The sequence below is a fragment of the Hemicordylus capensis genome, chromosome 1 (assembly GCF_027244095.1).
Source record: "Hemicordylus capensis ecotype Gifberg chromosome 1, rHemCap1.1.pri, whole genome shotgun sequence".
NCBI lineage: Eukaryota > Metazoa > Chordata > Lepidosauria > Squamata > Cordylidae > Hemicordylus > Hemicordylus capensis.
This window is the reverse complement of record NC_069657.1, coordinates 119,108,310-119,133,535: the sequence shown is the minus strand read 5'-3', so window position 1 is coordinate 119,133,535 and position 25,226 is coordinate 119,108,310. Positions and strand designations below refer to the sequence as shown.

The following is a 25,226-nucleotide window of genomic DNA, read 5'->3' as shown; positions in this document are numbered from 1 at the left end:
GGAACCAATTACATACACATATCTGTCCCCTGTGGAGTCCTTATGTAAAATCTCCAAATAATCTGTCTTCCAAATTTGCAGCAAGCTGATTTCAACAACAGGCCGTGATTAAATTGTTCTGCAAGACATAGGATTACTGCTGCAGCTGTTTGGCTCTGCTGTGAAGTTATGCCCTTTTAAAGAGCAGTTAAAACTGTTAGTTTTCATTTATAGTTCCAATAAATCACTCTACTTGAATTGCTGCTTTTGTTAGCAGGGTTAAATTGGCCTTGGCTTCATTTCAAGTTAAGTTAGCAGCAAATGGGGCATTAACTGGTCATGATCAGGGATGAAGAATTTTGTATACAGCTAATGAACTAAGTTTAACAGGGAGTGCCTTCTTAGCTTATGAACAGAGAAACAGTGTGGAGCTCTACGGTCTGTATGTAATTCAGTGCAGTATCGCAGCAAAGGAAGGAAATGGTAGCCTAAACTTTGACTCATTGGTTGTGATAGATGTGGCACGAAGAACCCATTTTTTCTCCTATACTTTTACTTGAATTTATAAATATGACCGATGCACTCAGCAATATGTGGGCTTGAATGAGAACTCTTATATTCATGGCTATTTAACCTGAATTATCTAGTGTGGACATGCAATTTTTCTGTTCCTATGAACAGATGCAGTCTTGGCTGCCTTCTTGACAGCCTCATCTTTGCCATACTTGAAAATCACGCATAGGCGAGTGGTTGTATTTTGAAGAACCAAACTATACGTATGAACATCACATGGTGGAGCATTTCTGTTTGGGGGCTGTACCATACAGATGGCAGGGGGTTGCAAAAACAAGTTCCGTCTTTCCGGAGTCTGGCTACGCATTAGCATCCACACCTAGCAAAAATACTGAATATAAAATTTCTTCCCGACTACTCACTGGATATCCTAAAAGCAACATTTCAGGAGAGTCTAGTAATGCATTGCCTACTATTGTACATATCCCTAGCTGATAAATTCTCAGTTGTGAGCAATCCCACCATGCATGTATATAAATTCCCGTTCCAATGGATAACTTGTCCTGTTTCTATCACTTTTTAAAATCTCCATAAAAGTGTAGCAGTATCTGAAAATGTCTTTATAGCAGATTTGTTTCATACATATAGAAAAAGACGATCGATTTTGTCCAAATAAATGGCCACATGTTCTTTTTCCCTAGTTGTGTTTCCCCATAGTTAAAACACATATCTCCTTTAGAACCATTTAACTAAGCTTTTACAGTTCTTTGAAATTCTACTTTTCAGTCCAAATTTATTTAGAATTTATGCCTCAAGAGTTGTTAACCTCCTCACAGTTCAGTATTATAACTTGATTAACTTGATTAATGAGCCCAGAGTCCAGTAGCCCAGAGTACATACTGTAGTTAAGTTTCTCCTCACAACCACCCTGTGAAGTAGGTTAGGCTGAGAGAGAAGTGACTGGCCCAGAGTTGCCCAGCAAGTATCATGGCTGAATGGGAATTTGAACTCGGGTCTCCTCGATCTTAGTCCAGAACTCTAATATGTCGATAACTGCCAATTTCCCCACAAATCCTTCTACTTTACAGGGCAACCATTTCTCATCTAGCAAAATTTCCTGTAGATCCATCCGAATTAAGGTTTTGTTTACATAGTATCCTTTTCTAGCAGTGAAACTGCAGGACTCAAAATCTTGGTAATTATTACAGACTTTTAAAAGATCCATTATTATATTACTGGCTGTTGCGACATCATATTTTCCCTTTGTAGGCCACAAAACAATCCAAAGCCCCTCCCCCCCAAATGTTAACACACCTTTCATTAAGTAATACTTTCCTGAGACACCCGCTGAGCTACAAACTAAAGCAAACAGGCAAAAAATACAAAGATAGTTATTTCATCCTTTTTCAAATATTTTATTAGCATATTCCAACCTGTCTTTGGGCACTTTTTCAACCACATAATCATCAATATCAGCTTTACCCCACTAAGATTTAGTGGAAGGACATACACAAGGCTGAAAAATGAACTGTATGTTTGGCAGAATAAACATTTTAATCAAAACTATTCTGCCAGTCCAAAAGATATCAATATGACTCCACCTTGCCATTTTTTAATTTTTCCCTCTGAGGCACATAGCTGGCACTAAACCGCCCAGAGACGCAAGTTTGGGGCAGTATAAAAATACGTTAAATAAACAAACAAATAAATAACTAGATCTTCCCATCTACAGATCAAACAAATCCTGGTTAGATGTCTAGAGATAAAGCTGAATTCGAAAATTATTAATTAAATATCTTATACATTGGTTTTCCAAGCTCATTTCCAATAATGTATTCATTTCAATAATTCAGATATTCATTTATTTATATCCCAATACTCTATATTCTTTAAGCAAATTCAAGCATGCATTGACTCATTCAGATTTGAGCAAGAATGACATAATTTCCATAGTTATAATTTTAAAATATTTCTCCTTTATCATAGGAGCCCATGGTCTTATTGCCAACTATTCAATAACTATTGAAAAAAAGAAGTGGTGAAAGAGGATAGCCCTGTCTTGTTCCCCTTTATAAAATAAATGTCTCAGATACTGATTCTAGCTTCTGGGGTTTCATAAAATATTTCTAACCATTCAATCAATGTTTCCCCTGGAACTAATACTATCAAGAGGAATGTGCTAGCTTTCTATGTGCAGGGACCTTTTGCCTACTGTATCAAATATGTACTACTGCTTGCCGACATTCTGAAACAGCACAGTCAAGGATGCTGTTCCACATGATATTTCTGAATGAGCAGCTCAGCACTAGGGTTGAGAATTCATTAATACTAGATGGGTCAGGCACAGACCATCTACGCCTCTAGGTTGATGCCTGTTCCCGCCGCTGCCACAGTTTTGTCACCTGCCAGCCTGTTGCCACACCTCCTTCTTGGCCCGCCCGCTGCCGCCTCCTCCTTCGCCCCGCTCACTTGTTGCCACCTCCTTCTTCTGCCTGTCGCTCATCCATCCCCGTAGCCCGTCTGACCCCACCGCCTCCTTCCTTCCGTTGCCATTTTTGGCACCGACCCCCCCCCTCCGCCCACAGCTGCCATTTTCTTCCCTACCACCCGTAGCTATCCAGCAGCTCTCCAAACACTCAAGAGAACTGCCACGCATGGGTTTAGCCACAGGTATGTCTTAGAGAAATATATAAAAAGAAAGAAGACATTATTGCCTGAGTTGATCTGATGTCACTGAAGACCCATGGGGAATTCAAAAAGCATTGTAAGCATTCCTTGTGACAGCACTCTTCTTTCTTTGGTAATTCATTTGTATAGAGTCTTCTGCTCCTTAAGGGTGCTCATTCAACTCTCTCACTCTCTTTGTCTCAATCCTCATACTTTTATATCTATAATTTTATTTTGCTTTGCTCTAGAGGTATTTCTACAGTATTCATTACAAAAGCAGACTCAGACACTGGGAACCATGTAGAGAAGTTACTTTTTAAAAACTTATCATGTGCTTCCTATACCAGATTGTGGGCAGCTATCTGTGATTAACTACATAAATTTAATGCTACCACCCCCTGATTTACCAGAAGTTTGGAAGCCTGGGGAGAGGCTTGCGTTTACCCCAAGTACATTTCATTTTTCACTTTGTGTTTTACTTGTTTTGAAAGGGGTAAATTGCACTGGCCTGTATTTAACATGCTAAAAAACCTTCCCATGGACAACTGGAACTTGCATGCAGTGAACTAAACGAATAGCACTAATCAGTGCAATGTCAGTTGTTTCAGGTTACTGGAAATTACTGTGCAATCGTCAGCAGAGGTTGTCTTCCTTAACTCCTAACATTTTCTTGGCTCTCTTCCCCGCCCCCCATTTAATTAATTTTTTTCTTAAATCTGCAGCAAGAATCTGCCACTAACATATTAAAGACAAAGAGCCATGGGGCAAGAAACATGATAAGAAGCGACAAACTTTACCTCTTTTCAGGATGATATTCTGCTGCAGCAGCATCCTACAGAAACTGAATCAATTTTATTTCCACAGACTTCAGTGCAGAGAGCATTGGAAAGGTGAGAGTGTCAGAGTACTTTTATCCCCACAGGCACAAGCACACTGCCTGCTCCAATGACAGACCACCACTCAGGAAATTATTTTAATAATCCAGCTAACTTCTAGTACTGCTGGGGTTCCCAAAGGTTGTACCACTGGGTATTTTCAAAATATATGAAGATGGGAAAATCAACCCCACTTTATCTATTTTGTGGCTCTATAGAGTATAACATTCTTACCTCCACATTCGGATATATTGCGAGCTCCAGCTGTTTTTTGGTTTCCAGAAGTCATAGGAATGGGGCAAGGTTCACAAGTTATTTGACCATCAGTGTCTTGGAAAGTTCCATTGGGACATAAAATGCAAGCTTCTTGGTCCCCATCGTAATATGTCCCAACAGTACAGATAGCTAACAACAGAAACAAAGCAGTCAGTCATACCAAATCAGCAACATTTTCTATCAGCAGGTTGAAGCCTTCAGCCTATGCGAACTTGCTTTAGGCCTGTGCAGACTTTAAAAAGCTAGATCCAAACTGTGCCCACAGTGAAACTGTCAGGAAGGCCAGCATCCCCACTGCCACTCCCATGATAGGATTGGGTTGGTAATCTGACATTACCTGACATTCATTTCAGAACCAAGTTAAACATCCAGTGAGCCACCTTTCAGCTGAGGGGCAGTGTGCTAGCTTTTAAACTCTTAAATGGCCAAAACAATGCCTCTTACCCTGAGAAGTGCTGCGTGGACCATTTGAAAATTAAATGGTCAGTGCAGCATCTCTCAGCTGAGAGTTAAAACAACCAGCCCACTGCCTTTCAACTGAGAGGCACCTCATTGGCCATTTAACTTGGGGAATGTCAGAATTCTGGAGTTTGGATACGAGAGAGGAGCTCAGTCAGAGGTTCCAGCTATTGGGGCTCTCTGCTGTTATGTCTGAACCTATTCAAAATAATGTCTGACAGGAGGACATATTGGGTCCAACATGCCTGTCAGAATGACACAACTGTTCAACCCTAACTTGTGGTTCTTACACAATTAGAAATGTACAATATCATAGAATTGCACTCTGAGATTAATCAGAGCACAGTTCTGAACAACTTTACTACACGAGAGTTCAATAGTTACAGAGCAATCTGTGAATTACAAAATATTAACCGATAACTCACTTCAAGCACTGCAAGGCCACAAATAACTGATAACTGTTATAAGACATCAAGAATTTCCATAGTCTGAGAAGGAATATTGTGGGCATGGAATTGTACATCACTATAATTTCCCTTGAAATATTTTACTCATGTTTTGTGTCTGATTAATAGCCATATTTGGAATCTGGAAGGGATCTTCTGCCAGGAAAAATTGCTTAGTGACCATGCGAAGGTGAAGTCTTCTTCTTTCCCCTAGATAGAAATATATTCAACCCAATTAAAATGCACCCATGAAGAAAAGCATACCACCTGCTTTTGGTTTCCCTAACACTCTGATCTAGGGTTTTTTTTTTGTTTTTTTTAAAAGTTGTTGATATGTAGAGGAGTGAAGATGGCCTTGTTTTGTGGGGAGATGGATTAGATAGCTTTTGAGTCTCTTCAAGATTGTGAATTCAGTAGTGATGTATCCAGAAGTTCCCAAGTTCAGTCTCCGACATCTTAAGTTAAAAATCTCAGGTAGTAGGGCTGGGGCAGATCTCAGGTCTGCCGGAGACCTTCGAGAACTGCTACTAGTCAGAGCAGATAACAATGGAATACATGGACCAATAAATTATTTCAGTATAGGGCAACTTAATGTTGTAACAAAATGAAGTGTGTGTGAGAGAGAGAGAGGGTGGGGAGGGAAGGAAGGAAGGAAGGAAGGAATCTGTTGAAATGTTTACTTTAAAAAGAGTTAAGATGGTTTTCAGGATGAAATAAGTCATACAACTGGAGGACAGAGAAGGGCCCCTACACATAAGCAGGGAAACTCGTGTTAGAATCTTGGAAAAGAGGCAGTTGGCAGTTTGAATGCGGGAAGTTCAGGGCTTGAGAGAAAGGGTAATGTTTAGGGCTGGAAAGGTTTCCTTTCTTCCTGGAAAGGAAGAAATCAGTCAGCGGATTTGGAGAAGAGATACATTTTTAGAAGGGCAGCAGGTAAGGAATAGGTGAGTTTAGAATTAAGACTAGGGTGACATGGAAAGGAGGATATAAAGTAGCACCATAAAAATAAATAGAAATTAAAAAGTACTGTAGCTCTGCTGTAATCTCATGTTGCTGACAGAAATTTGGAAATTCATGCTCATCTTTAAGTATTTTTCTTTAAAAATAAATATTTGATTTTTCAACAAATGTATCTTGTTCATGCCACATGCCTAAGAAACCACATAGCAGGTTAAAGCTGCTCAGAGATGGAGGTTACATAAGTTTTTGAATGATGGCAACAAATAAACTGTTACAGGGCTGTTCTTTCACAAATAAATATCTTCAATTCCATTTCTCAATGGTTTCATGAAAAAAATGTGTGGTAACTGGTAACATTCAACAATACCAAGAAATACAATACCTCATTGTATAAAGTTTTGTATTCTAATAATTGGGGGTGGGGGTGGGGTGCTATGTCAAATATCATAAGGCCAGGGTGGGAATCAAGAGCCATCAAAATAAAAAAAGTCATCACATCAGTTGGGCACTATCCATCCAAAGGCGAAAGGTAAAGTGTGCTGTCAAGTTGGTATTGACTCCTGGCAACCACAGAGCCATGTAGTTGTCTTTGGTAGAAAACAGGAGGGTTTTACCATTGTCTCCTCCCCTGCATTATGAGATGATGCCTTTCAGCATCTTCCTATATCGCTGCTGCCTGATATAGGTGTTTCTCATAGTCTGGGAAACATACCAGCGGGAATTCAAACTGGCAACCTCTGGCTTGCTAGTCAAATAAGTTCCCCACTGTGCTATTAGGTGGCTTATCCATCCAAGCACTGAGGCATTTATTTCAACACAAGTATATGCCTAAGGCTGCAGTCCAGTGCATACCTACTTAGAAGTCAGCCCTACTGAACTTGGTGGGACTTATTTCCAAGTAAACATATATAGGACTGGGCTAAACTCTCTCCCAACAAAATAAATGGGGCTTTAAAAGGGTCTTTTTTTTTTTTGCTAGATTGTCTCCCTTTAAAAAAAACCAAGTTGTTCTAGTAAGAACTAATCAGCCTATTTCCTTCCACTGTCTCCACAACTGGACTAAATCTGGTTCAAATCGAGGGCCACAAGTTAGACCTCTTGCACCTCAAGTGTTCTTGGATTGGGGTGGATGACATCATCACAAACTACGCCACTGAGGTGTCCCTATGTGTCCCTACAGCTGCAGAAAATTTGGTTCAAATCAATTAAGTGGTTCACAAGTTAGCCCACTTGTGCCTCAAATGTTTATGCACCCACCATCATGGATCAGGGTGGATAACCATCAAGAACTACACCGTTGAGGTGCCCCTATGTGTCCCTACAACTGAACCCAATTTGGTTCATATTGGTCCAGGCATTGCGAAGTTGATAGCGGGGGACAAACGGACACACAGACAGACACACACACACAGAAAGCCAGGTGATCTCATAAGCCTACTGGAAAGTAGGCTAAAAAATGAGCGCAACCAGAATTGTCTGATCTTTTCACAAAGGCAGCCAAAAAAGAATACATTTTTAAAAAATTGTTCATAATTTGGGAAAGAGATTTAGCTACAGTCCAGCAGCAAACAAATTGTTTTATTTGCCTCTTATTTAAAGTCTTTCTCCTTTCCACCCCACAAAATAAAGACTACATATCCATGAAGTATACAAGTACGAGTGGAGCAATATATCAAACCAAATGACTGAATCCCAGTCATATCTCCCCTATAGACTTTTCTAAAGATGGGATACATACTCCTACCCGTCTGAATCCTGCTAAGAGAATCTTTAATGTTCAGACTGTTAATTTGGATATGTTATAAATGACTCAAATTTATTTAGAAATATTTAAGTATACTGCTTGCTCACAGAACATTATACTCTGTAATGTGACTATTTCCCTAAGATCAAAAAGAAAGAACGCATGCACGTGTGTGTTTTAAGATACCATTTCTGGCAAGTAAAGCAGGTATAATTGAGCCTTCTGTATGAATAAACCTTAAATAAAAATGTCAACGCCTCACTTTTTCCATGCAAATATTTGTTTATATGAAGCTCAACAGTTTATTAGTCTCTTAGTACAAAACATGGTGTGTCACAGTGCACTCTATTTTGAAAACACAGGCCAAAGACTTGGAGATAATGACACTGGAAAACAGGCAGGTTGTGGGGAAATTAAAAAGAGAGAACTTGCTGATGTTGAATCCTTGATGTAGTGTCATAGGAATGTTCCTATGACACTACATCAAGGATTCAGCAAATTCTCTCGTTTTAATTTCCCCACAACCTGCCTGTTTCCCATCAAATGAGCAGAAGGACCAATTGCCTTCAACAGACTTCATTCCTGAAACCACCTTCTTTGTTTTTCTTCAGTGACCATTAAAATCCTATTCTTAACTCTCACACAGCTGTTTGGGGGGGGGGGAGTGAAAGCTATTCGAAAGCAAAAGAAAGAGGAGGAGAGAGGCACCCACGGGAAGCCAGGATTAGTAGTTATAAAGACATTTAAAGGCTCTTTTCCTCTATTCAACACTTTTTAGCCTTTGAGTTTTTGATTCCATGAACAAACACTATAGTGTCTCAGTGTCTAAGAAGGTGAACCTCATAAAAGAGGTTGTGATCCACATCTAACCATTCCCTTAAGAGCCATGCCCTGACTTCATAAGAAAAAATACAATAACCTGATGGAAACTTAATTCTAAGAAGTCTCCAGTATTGTTTTAGGATCTTTTTGTTTTTGTTTTTAACTGGTTCACAGGCTGTGGCCATAAGAGGACATTATGCGCATTAGGACTTAGGTCTTAAGTCTATTATGCCTGAAGCAGTAGGCGGGCAGCACAGATAGCTATTTATCTCTGGTTTAGTAATTTTATTTCCCCCATGGCATCTCTTAAGATCTTCTCATTAGAAAAGAAAGAAACATGCAAGATGTGGGGAATAAGCTATATAAGAGCTCACAGAAACAAAATTCAAGACAGAGAATTCTTTGTTTTCTTTTGAAATGATTTTCTACCCCTTCTTTTCAGAATCTAAGATCTGGTGTGCACTGCAAACTAATTCACTTCTGTTTAGTGACACGACACTTTATGTTGCTTACAGTACAATTGTATTGAAGGGTTATTTATTTAACATTCCCTGCCTTATAATTTAACACAACTTCAAAGCAATTTATAAGAATTAAGATTAAAAACAACCAATGATGGCACTGAAATACAACAATAAAAATATACCATCTTCACAACATCCAGAAACAGCAACAAAAGAGAAAAAATAGATAACACCTAAAGCAGAAGCATAAAGTTTACTTAACATTAAAAGTCTGGGCAAATAAAAGATCTTCTCCAGAGACACATATTTATCATGATAAACAGTACAAAGTGGGAAGGAGAAACATAGGAAGCACTGCTTTGCAGTGGTTCCACTCCTATCTCTTGGGTAGATTCCAAATGGTGGAGTTTGGGGACGGTTGCTCTTCAAAACAGGAGCTATTATATGGAGTCCCTCAGGGCTCCAATCTGTCACCAATGCTTTTTAATATCTACATGAAACCACTGGGTGAGGTCATGAGCTTTGGTGCAGGGCATTATCAGTATGCTGATGATACCCAAATCTATTTCTCCTTATCATCATCATCATGAAATGGCATTTATTCCATACAGCGTGGTGTAGTGGTTAGAGTGCTGGGCTAGGACCGGGGAGACCCAAGTTCAAATCACCATTCAGCCATGATACTTGCTGGGTGACTCTAGGCCAGTCACTTCTCTCTCTGCCTAACCTACTTCACAGGGTTGTTGTGAGGAGAAACTTAAGTGTGTAGTACACTGCTCTGGGCTCCTTGGAGGGATATAAAATGTAAAAATAATAATTATAATAATAAATGCCTGCCTACAGGCAGTAATGGGCTGGGTGCGGGAAGACAAACTGAAGCTGATTCCAAGTAAGATGGAGGTTTCTTATTGTGGGGGATTGGAATTTGAAGGATAAGTTAGATCTTCCTGTCCTGGATGGGGTTGCACTTCCCTTGAAGGAACAGGTACATAGCTTGGGAGTGCTCTTGGATCCAGGACTCACCCTGATATCTCAGGTGGAGGCTATGGCCAGGAGCACTTTCCACCAACTTCGGCTGATTTTACAGCTGTGTCCATTCCTTGAAGAAAACGATCTTGAAACAGAGTTGTATAGCTGGTAACTGCCAGGCTTGATAATTGCAATGCGCTCTGCGTGGGGCTGCATTTGTACATAGTCCGGAAACTTCAGTTAGCTCAAAATGTGGCAGCCAGATTGGTCTCTGGAGCAACCTGGAGAGACCATATTATGCCTGTCATATAATATTATGCCTGTCATATATGCACTGGCTGATATGTTTCCGGGCAAAATACTGGCTAATATGTTTCCAGGCAAAATACAAAGTGCTGGTTACTACCCTTAAAACCCTGAACGTCTTAGATTCAGGTTTTCTTAGAGAGCGCCTTCATCTGTATGATCCCCACTGCATCTTGAGTTCATCTGGTGAGGTCCATCTCCAGTTACCACCACCATGTCTGGTGGTGACTCGGAATCAGGTCTTCTCCGTAGTTGCTCCGAGGCTGTGGAATGCACTCATAGCAGAAATTCATAGCTTGCGCTCATTTGTTGGCCTTCAAGAGAGCCCTAAAAACCTATTTGTTTGGTCTGGCCTTCCAAGGTTTTTAAATTGTTTTTAAACGTTAACTAACTGCTTTTAAATTTGTTTTATATTGTTTTAAGCTAATTGTTTTAAATTGTTGTTTGTTTTTATTTTTTGACAAAAAACCAGAGCCTTTGGATGAGGCAGTATAGAAATGTAATAAGTAAATAAATAAATAATGATGATGATTACTGAAAACATAATGAAAAGCACCAGGATATGTCTACCATATATTTGTAATGCTGTTGCATTTCGCCTTCTAATTTTATGGAGTATCAGAAGGCACAATCATCCCATTCGCACGTAATGCAAAACCAGTGTTTGTTAATCCTGCACATCCAAATGCAGGAAACTCTGGTTCTGTTCAGAGAGCAATCAGAGGTTAGAAGATTGAGAGCAAGCCCTGATTTGTGCACTTCCTCCTTCCTTATATGGCTTAATGCTTTGCTTCCTGCTTTGATTAAACCATAATTTGCTGCTGTGTCCAAACACCACATGTTTTGATTTGATCAAACCAGAGTTTGTCCATCAACCAGGTTCAAATTCTAGTTTGAAATTCTGGTCTGTGGGCAAACTATGGTTGGATCAAATAATAGTGTGTGACACTTGAACAGCAGCAGACAGGAAGTAATGCATTAAGCTACATGCATGGTAGGGGAGGAAGGCGGGAGGACATCAGCAAAGAGCTTATCCCTGGTTCTTCAAACCACAGTCTGGAGATTGTCTGAATGCACCCATAGTATCCATGCAGTAAACACATCTGCTGTATAAAGTGTGAATCAGTCCTGATATTCTGCTAGTGGAACTTTTGAATTAAACTCACATTGTTATTTGCAAGTGTTGGCTATACTTGCAAATTTTGGGGCTACGGGCAAAAATACAGGGCAGTATGAAATGACATGACTTTCTTTCCATCCTCTAGGGGTGTGCACGTAACCTATTTAGCAGTTCAGTCCAAATTCAAACTGGACCACAGTCTGTGAACCAGTTCTGTCGAACTGACTGGCTGGTCCAGTCAGTCCAACCAAAATGGCTCAAATCGGTTCAAGTGCCTTTAAAGGGCCTCCATTTGTGTGCTGCCACTGCCAAGAGAGAACTGGTGAACTCGTCTACGGATGAACCTGTTTTGGTTCGGTTCAATCGTGGGCCAGACCCGTTTCCCTGGGGCCAGGCTGGTCCACGATCAAACCATCCCAGTTCAATAGCAGACGGTTTCAGCACATCCCTACCTTCCTTCTAGTTCCTTCTATTGCCTCCATTTTAAAATATCTGCCAAGAATTACACAGTACTCTCTAGTGATTGAAGCTACTGCACGTGCTTCTAAATAAGCATATTTTACATTTGCTACATTGATTGACTGATAAAGGGATAAGTATTTGTAAAACACGTTGAGGCTATTCTCACAACTGCAGGAAAGCAGGCTAAGGGAACTCAGCCCGCTTTCCTGTGGTCGTGGGAACCGCCGGGAGCCGTGAAGTTCCCCGTGGTTAGCCCACTTAAGTCCGCCCCCCGCAATGAGGTTTGCTGAATGAGTGCCCCACTAACCCCATTTTGGTGGTTGTGAGTTGCCATGGCGCAGCTCCACACTGTGGTGACTCACAAACTTCCCAATCTCAGGGGTCTCCCCAGGATGCTCCATGCACATGCGCAGGGCATCCTGGGACTTCCGGGTGCTGGGCGGCCCCCAATCCCCACAGGCCCTACCAGCTCTGTGAGCCTAGAACTCCTTGTGTGGAGAGTCAATTTGTATACTAGGAAGTACTATTTAACTGATTAAAAATTTGACAAATTCACACAAATTAGCAAAGTATGATGAAGAAAAGAACTACAAGGCCAATATCTAAAACAACACAAGATAGTGAATAAGGATGACAATGAGAACACAACCGACTGTACCCAAAGAGTGCAGTTCTGACAAGAGTGCAGTTTTGCAAGCTTTCCACCCAGACTTGTTTCTGTGGCACAGTAAAATGGGGAAATTTGCCCATCATCAAATTAGAAAAACTTTCAGTGAGATAACGCTGTGGCCACACTGAACCTCTGATGTTGTCAGGTACATCTTACTGAGCAGACATTGCTAAGATTCAAATTACATGTATATCAATGAACTGAATTACCACTGTACTTACCACATCTGTTATCTATGTGCCTTTGCCCCAGGCCACAGAGCTCCTGTGTATCCATTGCCCTGGGAGATTTTCTGGTTACATCATGGTCCACACCAGACAGGCGAATATGGAATTGCTCTTTGTTGATCACCTTCCGCAAAGTTCTAATTGCTTTACGAAGCCTCTTCTCAGTCCTTTTACGTGCACAGCTCAAATTGCATGTGTCTAGAAAAGTACGGTTGGTTGCAATCAGGAGCAGAAAGCACTAATGTGCACTAGGTGCAAACAAGTAGTCAGTAAAGTAACTGAGACTACAGGCTGTATTAACTTCAGCAATAAATACTGGCGGCCTCTAGATTAACCTTCCATTGATGCACTAGGTTTTTTTGTTGCACGAGGGATGATTTTTAGTCGTTTCTCCTTTGTTCTGCAGCCACCTGTGCATTCTGAAACTATATCTAAAGGTTCCTCAACTTTCATTGATATAGTTTCAGGAGGCACAAGCAGTTGCAAAGGGACAGGATCACCGAAAGCTGCCCTGCTCCCATTGCACAACCCAAACTCTGATATATCCACAGAAGGAGAGTCTGAATGTCGACAGGCATTCTGACCTAAAGTTTTCAATATCATCAAAGACAACAGTAATACAGAACAGGAAACCTTTAGCCACAGTAGCTTTTGGACTTTAGGAGAAAGGGATATTAAAGCTTTCAAAACAGGAGATACTTTTTTTTATTTTTGCATGAAGATAAAAGTGAAAGATAGAGGATGAAACTGCAATAAAGCTCCCTCCATAATGAGACCTTTCAGTTGAATTTGTCTTTTCCAACCAACCTGTCACCTCCTTTTGGTTTGTTTCAAGCTCAAAATCTGCAGAGATAAACATTTCTCTAGTTGCCTTCAATCTGCTGAAGTTCCCAGGAGCTCTCTTGCCAGAACTGCATGTTAGGTTTACATAGCAGAAGTTCTCCATTACTGAATTATGTTTCTCTGTGTGAACAAAAAAGGAACCAAGAGCTTGGCTATCTATAGTATTGGGTGTTTACTAAAAATGAGAAATAGATATGGGGCCATATGGTTAATTCCATATATTAAACTGAAAGCAACCACACTAGATGGTTCTTTATCTGAGGGGCAATACAAAAAAGAATCCAATAATATGTTCAATTTAATAAAACAATGTATCATCATAAAATAATGTGTCATAATAAAAAGGTATTTTGACTCAAATATGAGCACTGCATTGGCAATCGTATGGTGATACTCAACCATTTTTCTCCCACGAGTTAAGAGTATGACACTAAGAGATGAATCAGTGGAAACATTCTTGTACTTAACTTTCTCAACCAGTTACATAGTGGACATTTCTATACAATCTCATTTATCAATTTTAATTGATTTAATTTTGACATATGGATATATTGTATTGATTTGGAGGAACCATATTTAATTGACTTAAAATACCTTTTTATTATATGACACATTAAACTAAACATTCGTAATACTTTTTGGATTCTTTTTTGTATTACAGCTAATTTTTTAATTCAAATACTGTAGGATTTTTGTGTTTTGGCTTCCTTATCAGAGGAGGCAATTAGAAAAAGAAGGAACAGACTATAGCAACACTGTAGCAACACTGAATTTCTCTTTGGCTCTACAGTTGAGTGCATGAAGTGCATGGAAGTAGAAACAGCCAGTATGGACCAGTCACACCCCCATGATGCATGATCATGACCAGAGGGTACCAAGACATTTTGATAAAAAGCTGCAGATTGCACCCATCATAAATTTGGGGAGTCAAAACACTCCCAAGAGTATTGACTAGTTTTAGTCACACATTTTCATCCAACCCCTGCTAACTGAGCAAAGAGGCACCTTTTAAAAGTGATGATTCCCTTTATTTAGCAGGAGGAGAGCAACTGGCCCTATCCAACCCCAGCACAGCATCCTTCAGTGGCTGTTGTTGGTGTCTTTCTTATGTTTCTTTTTGAGACTGTGAACCCTTTGGGGACAGCCAGCCATTTAATTAATTAATTAATTTCTGTACATAAACCGCTTTGGGAACTTTGGTTGAAAAGTGGTATATAAATGCCCATTGTATTCGTATTCATACCTGGTATTGTATAGTGAAGAGCAGCTCGAAACACCTTACTCTTTTTCAAATTACATTTTCCTTCATTAAACTTGAAGGTTACACTTGTCTTAATGGTTGAGATATCTTCAGAAAAGAAAGAGTAAAACTGTTACTTTAAAATACAAGAGGTTTGTAAATGTACACAAGGATCTGATAATTCAGATGGCTATCAAAGAAACTACATATCAAAACTTTTTAAAAAAATTAAAGGCAACAATCTGTTTTCTCTCTGCTAAAGAGAATAATAAAATAGAGGCAAAATCTACAATTGATTCATATCATCCACTGATGTCATATGAACTGTTTGGAGCAGCTGATAGATTATACAACAACATCTCTCATTCATTTAAATACCAAAGATATAATGCACTCTGTTTTATGAAAGCTGCCTTAAATAGAATCACACCAAATTATCCATTTAGACCAGCACCCTGCATCCTGTCAGCAATTCACCACCAGAGATCCTTCCCAGTCTTGCTGACCTGAGATAATCTAACAGGAGATCCCAGTGATTGAACCTGGGACCTTTTCATACAGAGAATGCTTCTCTCCAGGGAATTTTCACAAAGGTGCCAGTTTGGCAATAGGTACATAGTTACCCAATACGCTTTTTAAAAGCAGTCTTCTAAAATACTTAGCCATCTAAGGGCGTAGTGGGGAAGCAACCTGCCTAGAGAGCAGGAGGCTGTTGGTTCAAAACCCCACTGGTGTTTTTCCCCAGAATTTGGGAAACTCCTATATCGAACAGCAGCAACACAGGTAGGTGCTGAAAGGCATCATCTCATACTGTGTGGGAGAAGGCAATGATAAACCCCTCCTGTGTACTATCAAGAAAAGCACATGGCTCTGTGGTCGCCAGGAGTCAACACCGATTTGACGGCACAACCTTTCCTTTCCTTCTAAAATAACACACACACAGACACACACGCTGCAACTTTTAGTGATGAATCAATACAAAGTTTGGGTTGATTAAAGAGGTGTTCCTGATTAATTAGGAAGTAGTTTTTTTAATGCTAATTATTTTAAATAAAACAATAGATGGCAAATGCCATCTAAGAGGCCATTCCTTCATTTTTCTTATTTGTCTCTAAGATGGTGCCTCTTGTGAGACATGCATGCAAAAAAAAAATCAAAGATAATGCTTTGTTCTTACACAAGTTTATGCAGATTAATCAATTAATCAGCTCAGATTTCTTTCAGTGAGTAACAGTCCTAAAGAAAACCCAGTCTGGAACTCAAGTTCACAATATGTACATCAGATAATTACCTAAAACAGTCGACTCATTTGTATTTTGTTTTTTTTTCTTAAGTGGAGAAGGGCTGCCACATTTTAAAGTGTAGGAATCTTCCAGGCCTAAGAGACAGATCATAAAGCTATATAATAGAACAGAAATACACGCTAGAGCATTGGTGAAATATACTCCTGGAAACTCTCTCAACCTTTTGACTGGTCTCTTGCATTTACAAATATATGAATGACAGACATTAGAACTGGACTCAATATTTTTTTTAAAAATTGTATTTTATTTAAAATCTTTAGACAAATTTGCAGCCTCCTTCACTAACTGGAGAGTGCTTGGAAAGCACTCCTGGCTTTCCAGGTACAGTCAATGCTCCAAGAACACTCTAAAGTAGTGAACAAATGTGTAATCATCAGGGAGGGGAATTACAATTACTACCTAAGCTTCCTAGATTATATGAGCTGATCAACATTATCTCAATCATGTCTAGACTCAGTTTCTATTGCCTAGCCCATAATGCACTCTACCATTATGGGAAGACACAGAGACTGGTTAGCTCAATACATTATTTGACCCAGAGGCCTCTATTAATGCTGAATAAGATGGAGGCCTGAAGGATGCCACAGAAATGTTCTGGAAAGAAAATAAGTCACCTTTCTGCCAGAACCATATGTGCCTGAAGTGCAGAAGAAGCCACTCACTCAGAAAACCTCCAAAAAAGAAATGCCTGGAAGAAATCTATAGTATCAGCTGGAAAATCTAAAGCCAGATTTTGTTTTTTCAACCGCTGATCTGAGGCTGTCTGAACCTCTGCCCATCCTAAGATGCACATTGATTACTGTAGCCAGTAAAGAATCCAAGTTCACTCAGCTAGCCTTTACCATACGGAATTATCATTGCTCCAACCCACAAATGGTCAGTCACAGCACCCAAGCTCATCCTTGCCAGTGTGGTGTAGTGGTTAGAGTGCTGGATTAGGACCAGGGAGACCCAAGTTCAAATCCCCATTTGGCCATGAGACTTGTGGGTGACTCTGGGCCAGTCACTTCTCTCTCAGCCTAACCTACTTCACAGGGTGGTTGTGAGGAGAAACTCAAGTATGTAGTACACTGCTCTGGGCTCCTCGGAGGAAGAGCAGGATATAAATGTAAAATAAAATAAATCCTCTGCATCCATGGACAGTGCTGACGACAACAGTGACATAAAGAGATAGGGGCAGAAGTACCACACTTTCCCTGGAACATGGGCCCATTCATCCCTTGAAACTGTGCCCCTCTACTCCTCTCCCCGTTGCAAGCCTTTTGCCACTGGCTAGTTGGCCAGCTGCCTCCACCGCCACCACTGCTCACACTGGTGACAGCCTCCGCCAGTCGCCTCGAACTTGCTTGCTTGCCTGCCAGACAGCCTGCCTGCCTCCTTTGCTGCTGCCTCACCACTTACAAACCCTTCCCCACACTTCTTTGGCAAAAGAAGTGTGGTGAAGGCGGAAATGACAGTGGAGAAGGAGACAAGCTGGCCAGCCTGCAAGCAATCACACAGGAGATGGTTGAGAGAGGCTGGTATGAGTGCAAGTGGGGCAGCAGTGGCTGGCCAACCAGCTGGTGGCAATAGAAGTTCAGTGAGGAGAGGGGTGGAGATGGTTGAGGTGTGTGGAGTGTGTGCACGCTTGAGTGCATGAGCTGCCAGTATGGGACCCTGAGCCAGGGGGCTCAAACACAGGCTTCATGCACACTTGTGACGCCTCTGTAGAAGTTTGCTCCGACTGACTTTGTGTATAAAGCTAGCAACCCCCCAAAAAACTGAATACATTTTTCTCTCAAGTGGGGCAAAACCACAACCATGAGCAAAGGATGGCCCAAGTGGAGGCAGCCCCAAATTTACTAAACAATTCACAATGTAGAAATGTGCTTTTGGCTGGCACTTTGCAAATATACTAGTAACAGAAAAGTATTCCTTGGTGTTGCACCTGTCATGGCAGAGCCTTTCAAATAATGCTGAATTATTGTAATGGGTTGGTTTCTGTGCCATTTGAGCACTATCTGTGATCAATTTAATCTTATAAAAATGGTAGGAACAAGTTGCACTTTCTACCCTTCACAATATATCAGGATATACATAATATGGTATGTTTTGCATCTTGGTTACTACAAATCCATTCATAAAAGGGAAACCCAGTATAAATTCCTGAAGCATGAACTGAACACAACTGAATGTATATAAATACATTTTAATTTGAATTAATGATCAATATTTCCAACACTTGCTAGAGTTACTATTCTTGCATTCTTCACAAAATTGATTAATAATAATATTTTGTTCTGCATGACTTACCAGAGATAAAACGAACATCTGAGGGGCAGATTAAGAAGCACCTATTACTTCCACCAATCTTAATGCAGTGCAGAGATATTTGGGGTGAGATGATGCCAAGCAAGGACCTTTCTACAGGGCAAAACACAGACACTCACAGAAGAAGAAAAAACACTAATGGCAAGTATAGTTCAGAAATGCAAACATTACAAAATATCTACCTGTACCCACACTATGAGTGATTTAGAGGACGACGGTACACCATTCTGTACTCACTTCCATTTTACTATAAAATCCTAGATTTTTGTGTCATGCACGCAACCATAAAAGGAAAAAGGAGCCTAGATTAAAAGCACAGGAAAGAAAGCATCAAAGACCTGAAAGTATCTCCTGTTTTGGGGGTTTTTTAAATTTTGTTTTTACCAGCTTCAACAATAGCCACTATGGCCAATTAGAAGCAAAGTAGTAATGTAGGCTGGAGACATACAATTGTTTTTTAAGACAACTGAATGAACTTTAGAAGAGGGTTTGCTGGTCATCTCACTTTCACCTCTGGTAAACAGTTTCTAAAGTATTTTTGCAATATTACAAAAACTTGGTTGATCAGAGCCAACTGTGAGACAAAAGAAACATATATACTCAATGGGAAGCACAACTTATCTCACATTACTTTCAATTCTCTTAAAAACAATGTTTGCCTCCAAACATAATGAGAGGGGAATGAAGATCCATGCTGCTCTGTTCAGATCAATGTTGTCAGAGTTCTTAGAGAGGTACAGCCTTCAAGCAAACCAAAACTGCAAGAATGGTTTTTGACTCTGAATCTTACCAACACAGTCCTTTTTGTTCCAATGTAATTTGTGGCCGGCATTACAGTGGCATTCATAATCCCCCAGTGTATTTATGCAGGTTTGCTGGCAGCCTCCATTGTTGATGCTACACTCATTGATATCTAAAAAAGAAGATTGTGGGTAGGAGAAATTTATTTCAGGAAAAAACTGGCACCATTCCCATGCTGGTCAGCATAGAACAGCACATGCTTATCTGCTGCGGGGTACACATATAATGTGACTATACTATAAAAAGGAAACCTTTTGAAAGTTTGGCATGGGTACCACAATCTTAAAGCACATTTCATTGGAAGGGAGTGCCAAAAAGAAGTTCTCAAAGTGGAAATAATAAGAAAATGGTTCCCTGTCCCCAAGGGGCTCACAGTATAATGACAAAAGAGTCTTGAGAACCTTGCCTTTCATTAAAAAGAGATAGATACATTCAATCACATCCCAGAATCTATGTAAACATTTACTTTGAATATGCAGGTTTCCATAAAGACACATGGAAAAAGATGCCCAGTTTTTTCACAATCACAGTAGACCACAACGGACCAATCTTCGCTTGGCGCACATATTCCTACAGTTTTCAGTTGGAAAAACCTAAAACATTGCAGAGTGTTGATACCTTTCTGGATAAGGGCCTACCTAGGCCTGAAGGCAATCATGGTGTACAACACCTAATGAAACTAATGGGCATTATGCAAGTGGATGCTCTGCAAAATCAAGCTCTTAATACCCAAGGGTGAAATGCAACTGTTTGTTCCAGCAGTCACAGTTGCTTTCCAATAAAAGTAAGAAAGGAAAATTGATTAAGGAAAAGTATAGCTCATACACAGTCAGAATGGTGCTTCAAATTTCCCTCTGTTCTCTTTTACAGAACAGGCCAAAGAGGAGAAAGGGAAAAAATCTACATCACTTAGTTTTAAAACTTAAATTTCCGGCTGCTGCTGCTAATGAGCAAGGAAGTACAGTAGCACTCCTGTAAGCATATCAAGCAGTAACTTTATTTATATTTACACACACTCACCTCCACAATGTGTGAAGCCATACAGAGTATATCCTTTCTTGCAAGTACACTCAAAAGTGCCTGGATGATTGATGCAGATATGGTCACATGTCCTTTCAAATGAACATTCATCAATGTCTACAAATTTTAAAAGGGATATTATTTCACTTTGTTGAGGAGACTTATGAATAGGAAAGGTAGAAGAAAAGCCAAGGCTAAGTCTGCAATGTGTGCACATTCATTTGGGAGTAAGTACCACTGAATTCACTGGAACTTATTTTGAAGAAAACATGCATGGGATTGGGCTGCATGGCAGTCTTTTAAAAGGTCACTGGACTTGTTACACCATGAAGCTGCAATGTAGAGGAAGCAATTCAAATGAAATGTTGCAAGCCAAAAGAATGAAAGCATGAATTCTAAGACCAAGATTACAGACCTCTTTTTAACTTTGTATTTCTTAGTTTTCTAAAAGTTATGGTGTACAAATTACAGTTGAAATATATTATTGGCATAATCCAAATAAGTTGTGTAAAACACAATAATTTGGGTTAGCAAACAGAAGCAACTGGAGTTATTTTGTTTATTGTTCTGTATTGTCATGCCTGATTTAACGCTATTCATATAATAAGCGTGTATGTTTCAATTAAGAAAAGTTTCCAAAAATGAATTTTGACACTTTTGTTAGAGTAGAGAGTAGAAAATAAATCATTTGTTATGTGAAGGAAAAGCCAGGTCAAGAGACATAAGTCTTAGGTGTTATATAAATTTGTTAAATAAAATAAAATAAATAAAAAGGAAACAATGGGCTGCATCCAAAGCAAGGCATGCCTAAGTCCCATAAAAATCAATGAGACAAGTTAGTTGTGACTAACTTAAGTTATGACTTTCTTTGGATACAATCCAATATTGGTTAAGCAACAGTCATTTCCCCCATCACTACCTGTAGACTAACCAAGAGCTCAAATTCTGGCTTCAGTAACACTTGTGCAGTTCTATGGGAAAGTATCTCTATAAATTTAAATGCCACCCACCACGGAGAAATCTTTGCATCTCTGGCAGATAAAGGATAATTTGCTAGTAGCCAGCAGGTATTTTTTAAGAACAGATGTGCTGGAACTTGAAACTGTCTGGAAATCACTCTCTCTAGCCACATAATCCAAATTATGGGGAAGGGGGCAGGAAACAGAATGTGGGTAGTATTTGTTATAAAATAAAGGCCAAACTAAACAGATACCATAGTAATATTGTGAGTAATATTATTCTGATTCTCAAGTTTAAACGAAAAAAGCTGTTGGGATGGTGGTAAACTGGGATCAGAAAAATGATAATGTACGGGGATGCTTAATTCCTTCCCTGTCTGCTGTTCCCCCTCTCCAAACTGCCTCCTAAACAGCTTTTCCCCTGCTGTGAGACAGTCACAACAGGGAATCAAACCATCACAAATTTGGATTCACTTCCAGTTCAGGTCCATCAATATTTTTAATTCTCTGTTTCACTTCTAATTCAGACTGGTTAGGATCCAGACTTAGTCATGACATACTCCCACTGAAGTTAATGGAGGCTATATTAGTTACGTCTTGTTTATTTCAATGATCCTTGGGAGTTTCTCCTGACTTAGTCTGGATCCTATTCACAAACGTTTAACAAGTGGTTTGGTAACAGATTCAGACACTTTCAACTGGTTTGGATACATTTCAAACAGAATAATATATAACCGTCTTGTTTGCAATGCAATTCTACACAATGAGGCACTTCATATGACCTGTGTGCAGTGCCAGCCAGGGTTTGCTGGGGAGAGTGGGCTTAGACTGCTCTCCCTGAAGATGATCAAACCCCCAGTCCCGGGCAGCCAGATCGGCTGGCCACACAACTACTGGCTCTGTCACGGAGTGGGTAGGGGCTGCTGGCTGCCTGGCACCCGATAGACCCAGGATGTCCCATGCAAGTGTGTGGGGCATTCTGTGGGGACCCCCGGCACTGGGAGGCTGCTTGTAGCCTCCTGATGGGGGACTACTCATGTGTCGCCATGCATTAACACTCCGTTAACCTCGCTCCATTAACCTCATTTAAGGGGAGGGGGAATTAGGTGGGCTAGCCACCATGGAACCACCAGGCTTGCCTGTGAGCCCGGTGGTTCTGACGATCACTAGAAAGCGGGCTAGGCTCCCTTAGCCCGCTTTCTAGTGATTGTGGGAACAGGCTCAATGAATACAATGAGATTGATTTCATTTGAAGTTTTTAAAAACTGTTTATTTTTTAATCTTTTCAAAAGGTTTTACAAACAGAACTAAAAAACCAGAAAGATGCATGGTAGAATGGCAGCAAAGTGCAACTGCAGTGCCAAGGGGCACAGTAAGACCGTACTGCTACTCAACAGCCTGTGGGTGGGCAAGTCTCTACGTGAACACCAAAGAGACTATGAATCATACCTAAGCACTGCCAACCAATCTCTCCTGTTTCTCATTCCGTTTTTCTCAGATGGTTCAATGGGAAATACAGTTTCTGCAGAGAGGAGCCCTTACTGCTCCTCTAAAGAAAATCCTGAGCACCTATTACTGAACTGATTTCAAAAGTCACCACTTTTAATGTCCAAGGGCTTGGTTCTGGTATAGGTTCAATCCAACTGGGAGATTTTAAGATTCAGGCTCAGTTTCACTACACTGGAGGCAGAGGGGAAGCCTCTCTGAATCAGTTTTTGGGTTTAGTTAGACTCCCTCGTCATAAATAATTAAATAGTGAGCTTCTGAATTCTTCGGAACTTTTCATCAGGCTAGATGGTAAGCAAAAGGACAAGGGAGGAAAGGAAGCATGTTGAAGGTGCCATAACAGCTTGCAGTTTGCTTCCTAAACTCCATCTTTAAAAGCTAGAAGCTGTTGGGATACCTGCAGCATACCCCCATTCCCCCTCTCCTTTTGCTTACTATCTAGACTGTTTAAGAATTTTGTAGAACTCAAAACCATGTTGTCTAATGCTTTGTAACTCTTTAGTTGGTCCTAATAAATGTATTACTCTACTTTGGTTTGAGGATAATGTTGCTACCTATGTGAGGCTTTAGTTGTTGTAATTGGCATTAGGTTTAATCTTTCTTAAAAGACAAGCATGAGAAACAAGCCAAACCTTCACAGCCACTTTTGAAAGAAAAAAAGAGGAGACTGTATTTTTCTGGAGCTTATTATTCTCTCATTACTATCTTGATGTCCAAACCAGTCCAAAGAAAATTTATATTGCTTCTATCTGCACATACCTTGACAAGACTTTTCATCTGTTAATAATTTAAAGCCTTTTTTGCAACTGCAATCAAAGCTACCAATCATGTTTCTACAAAAGTGATCACATCCACCGTTACTGGTCTGGCACTCATCAATATCTGTAATGAAAAATAAATGGTAAATAAGACACAATAGTTGGATTTCCTTCTCCTGATAGATCACAAACATGTCTTAAATATAAAAGCAATGAACTTTTATGTATTGTGCAGAAATGAGTCCTCAAGTATTAGAAACAAACCTATCAAATATTCATCACTTTCTTCTACTTGTCTTGCTCAGAAATACTCTTTTAGAATCATTGCTCAGTCACATCATGGAAGTAAAAATGTCACTAACCTACTTGCATGCTACTACCCTTTCTATAGGACCTTAGATCCAAGTGATTCAATTCTTTGCTTCCTTTACATTCACATTTAAACTATGGATGTGCAAAAGGTAGATGGTGATTCTCTGGCAAAACACTGGTCAGTTTCTGGTGGAACATCTAGTGCCTGCAGGTTGCTTAAATAGTTCTCAAAAATGCTGGACTAGGTGAACCTTGATTTAAAACAGCAAAGCCCTTATTCTGTTCTTAAGCAAGAGTGCATACACAGGATCAGTTAGTTATGTCTTAACTGTGAAGAATTCCTGAGGGGACATTCTTGATTTATAATGTAACACACATTGGGGACCATGGTGATTCTACCTAAAAAAATAGGTGGTGGGGGGGTGGGGGGGAAAACACACAATGCTGACATTATCTAGACCACTAATGTAAATCAGTAATGCCTAAACATTGTACCTAGGTACCACGGTGCGTTGCAAGAAATAAGTCTGAAGGGGCCCTTGATGTGACCTCTGGTGAGCCCCTCTGCCTTTACCATAGTGGCTTTCATGAATCTCATTCATTCATGGTGGGCCAGTAGTAGCAACAACAATGTTCTAGCCAACTGTTCATGTCTACCATCTCCCCCTGACCACCCAACAATGTTACATGACTACAGTATTACAAGAGACATGGTAGAGAGGGGCAGAAATGGCATACAGCTCCTGCTAGGGGTGTGCCCGGACCACAGTTTGAATACTGGTCTGAATTTGGATTGATCTGTGGTCCAGCAAAGCAGTTCAGTCTGCTTTGGCGGTTCGCAGCAGCACTGGGGGAGAGGAGGCAGCAAGCAGCACCTTTAAAAGTAAAGATGCTGGTCCTTACCAGCATGACCACTGCTCCAGGCAGCTTTCTACTGCGGCAGCACCACGGGCTGCTAAGGGGAGCACTCCCACAGCAAGAAGCTGCCTGGAGCGGCAGTCGCACTGGTAAGGACCAGCATACTTTACTTTTACCCCCACCCCACCCCCACCCCAGAGCTGCCTAGAACCACAGGACCAGTTAGTGGTTCAGCTGAATCAAACTGGTTTGCCAGACCATGGACAGTTCTGTATTTGAACCAGTACTCGAACTGTGGTCCATGCATATCTCAGCTCCTGCCATCTAGTACACTGTTATTGCTCCTACTGGCCCAC

General features: G+C 40.3%; 1 protein-coding gene across 19 annotated transcripts in view; it reads right to left on the bottom strand.

The window, feature by feature from the left end:
* SCUBE2 (signal peptide, CUB domain and EGF like domain containing 2) overlaps nt 1-25,226 on the bottom strand; it is a 96,954-nt gene that overhangs the window by 28,339 nt on the left and 43,389 nt on the right. For 17 of the 19 annotated variants that reach the window (XR_008314016.1, XR_008314023.1, XR_008314019.1 and 14 more), the window contains 9 exons: nt 23,702-23,824; nt 20,478-20,594; nt 19,447-19,569; nt 18,639-18,749; nt 16,334-16,420; nt 15,046-15,150; nt 13,767-13,922; nt 12,954-13,157; nt 4,269-4,439 (listed from right to left, as the gene is read on the bottom strand). Coding sequence is in view for 11 of the 19 variants with exons in the window: in XM_053286627.1 (XP_053142602.1) it covers nt 4,269-4,439; nt 12,954-13,157; nt 13,767-13,922; nt 15,046-15,150; nt 16,334-16,420; nt 18,639-18,749; nt 19,447-19,569; nt 20,478-20,594; nt 23,702-23,824 (1,197 nt within the window). In the remaining 8 variants the exon portion in view is untranslated. The remainder of the gene's footprint in view (nt 1-4,268; nt 4,440-12,953; nt 13,158-13,766; nt 13,923-15,045; nt 15,151-16,333; nt 16,421-18,638; nt 18,750-19,446; nt 19,570-20,477; nt 20,595-23,701; nt 23,825-25,226) is intronic. The other 2 variants (XM_053286633.1, XM_053286628.1) reach the window with 1 other exon arrangement.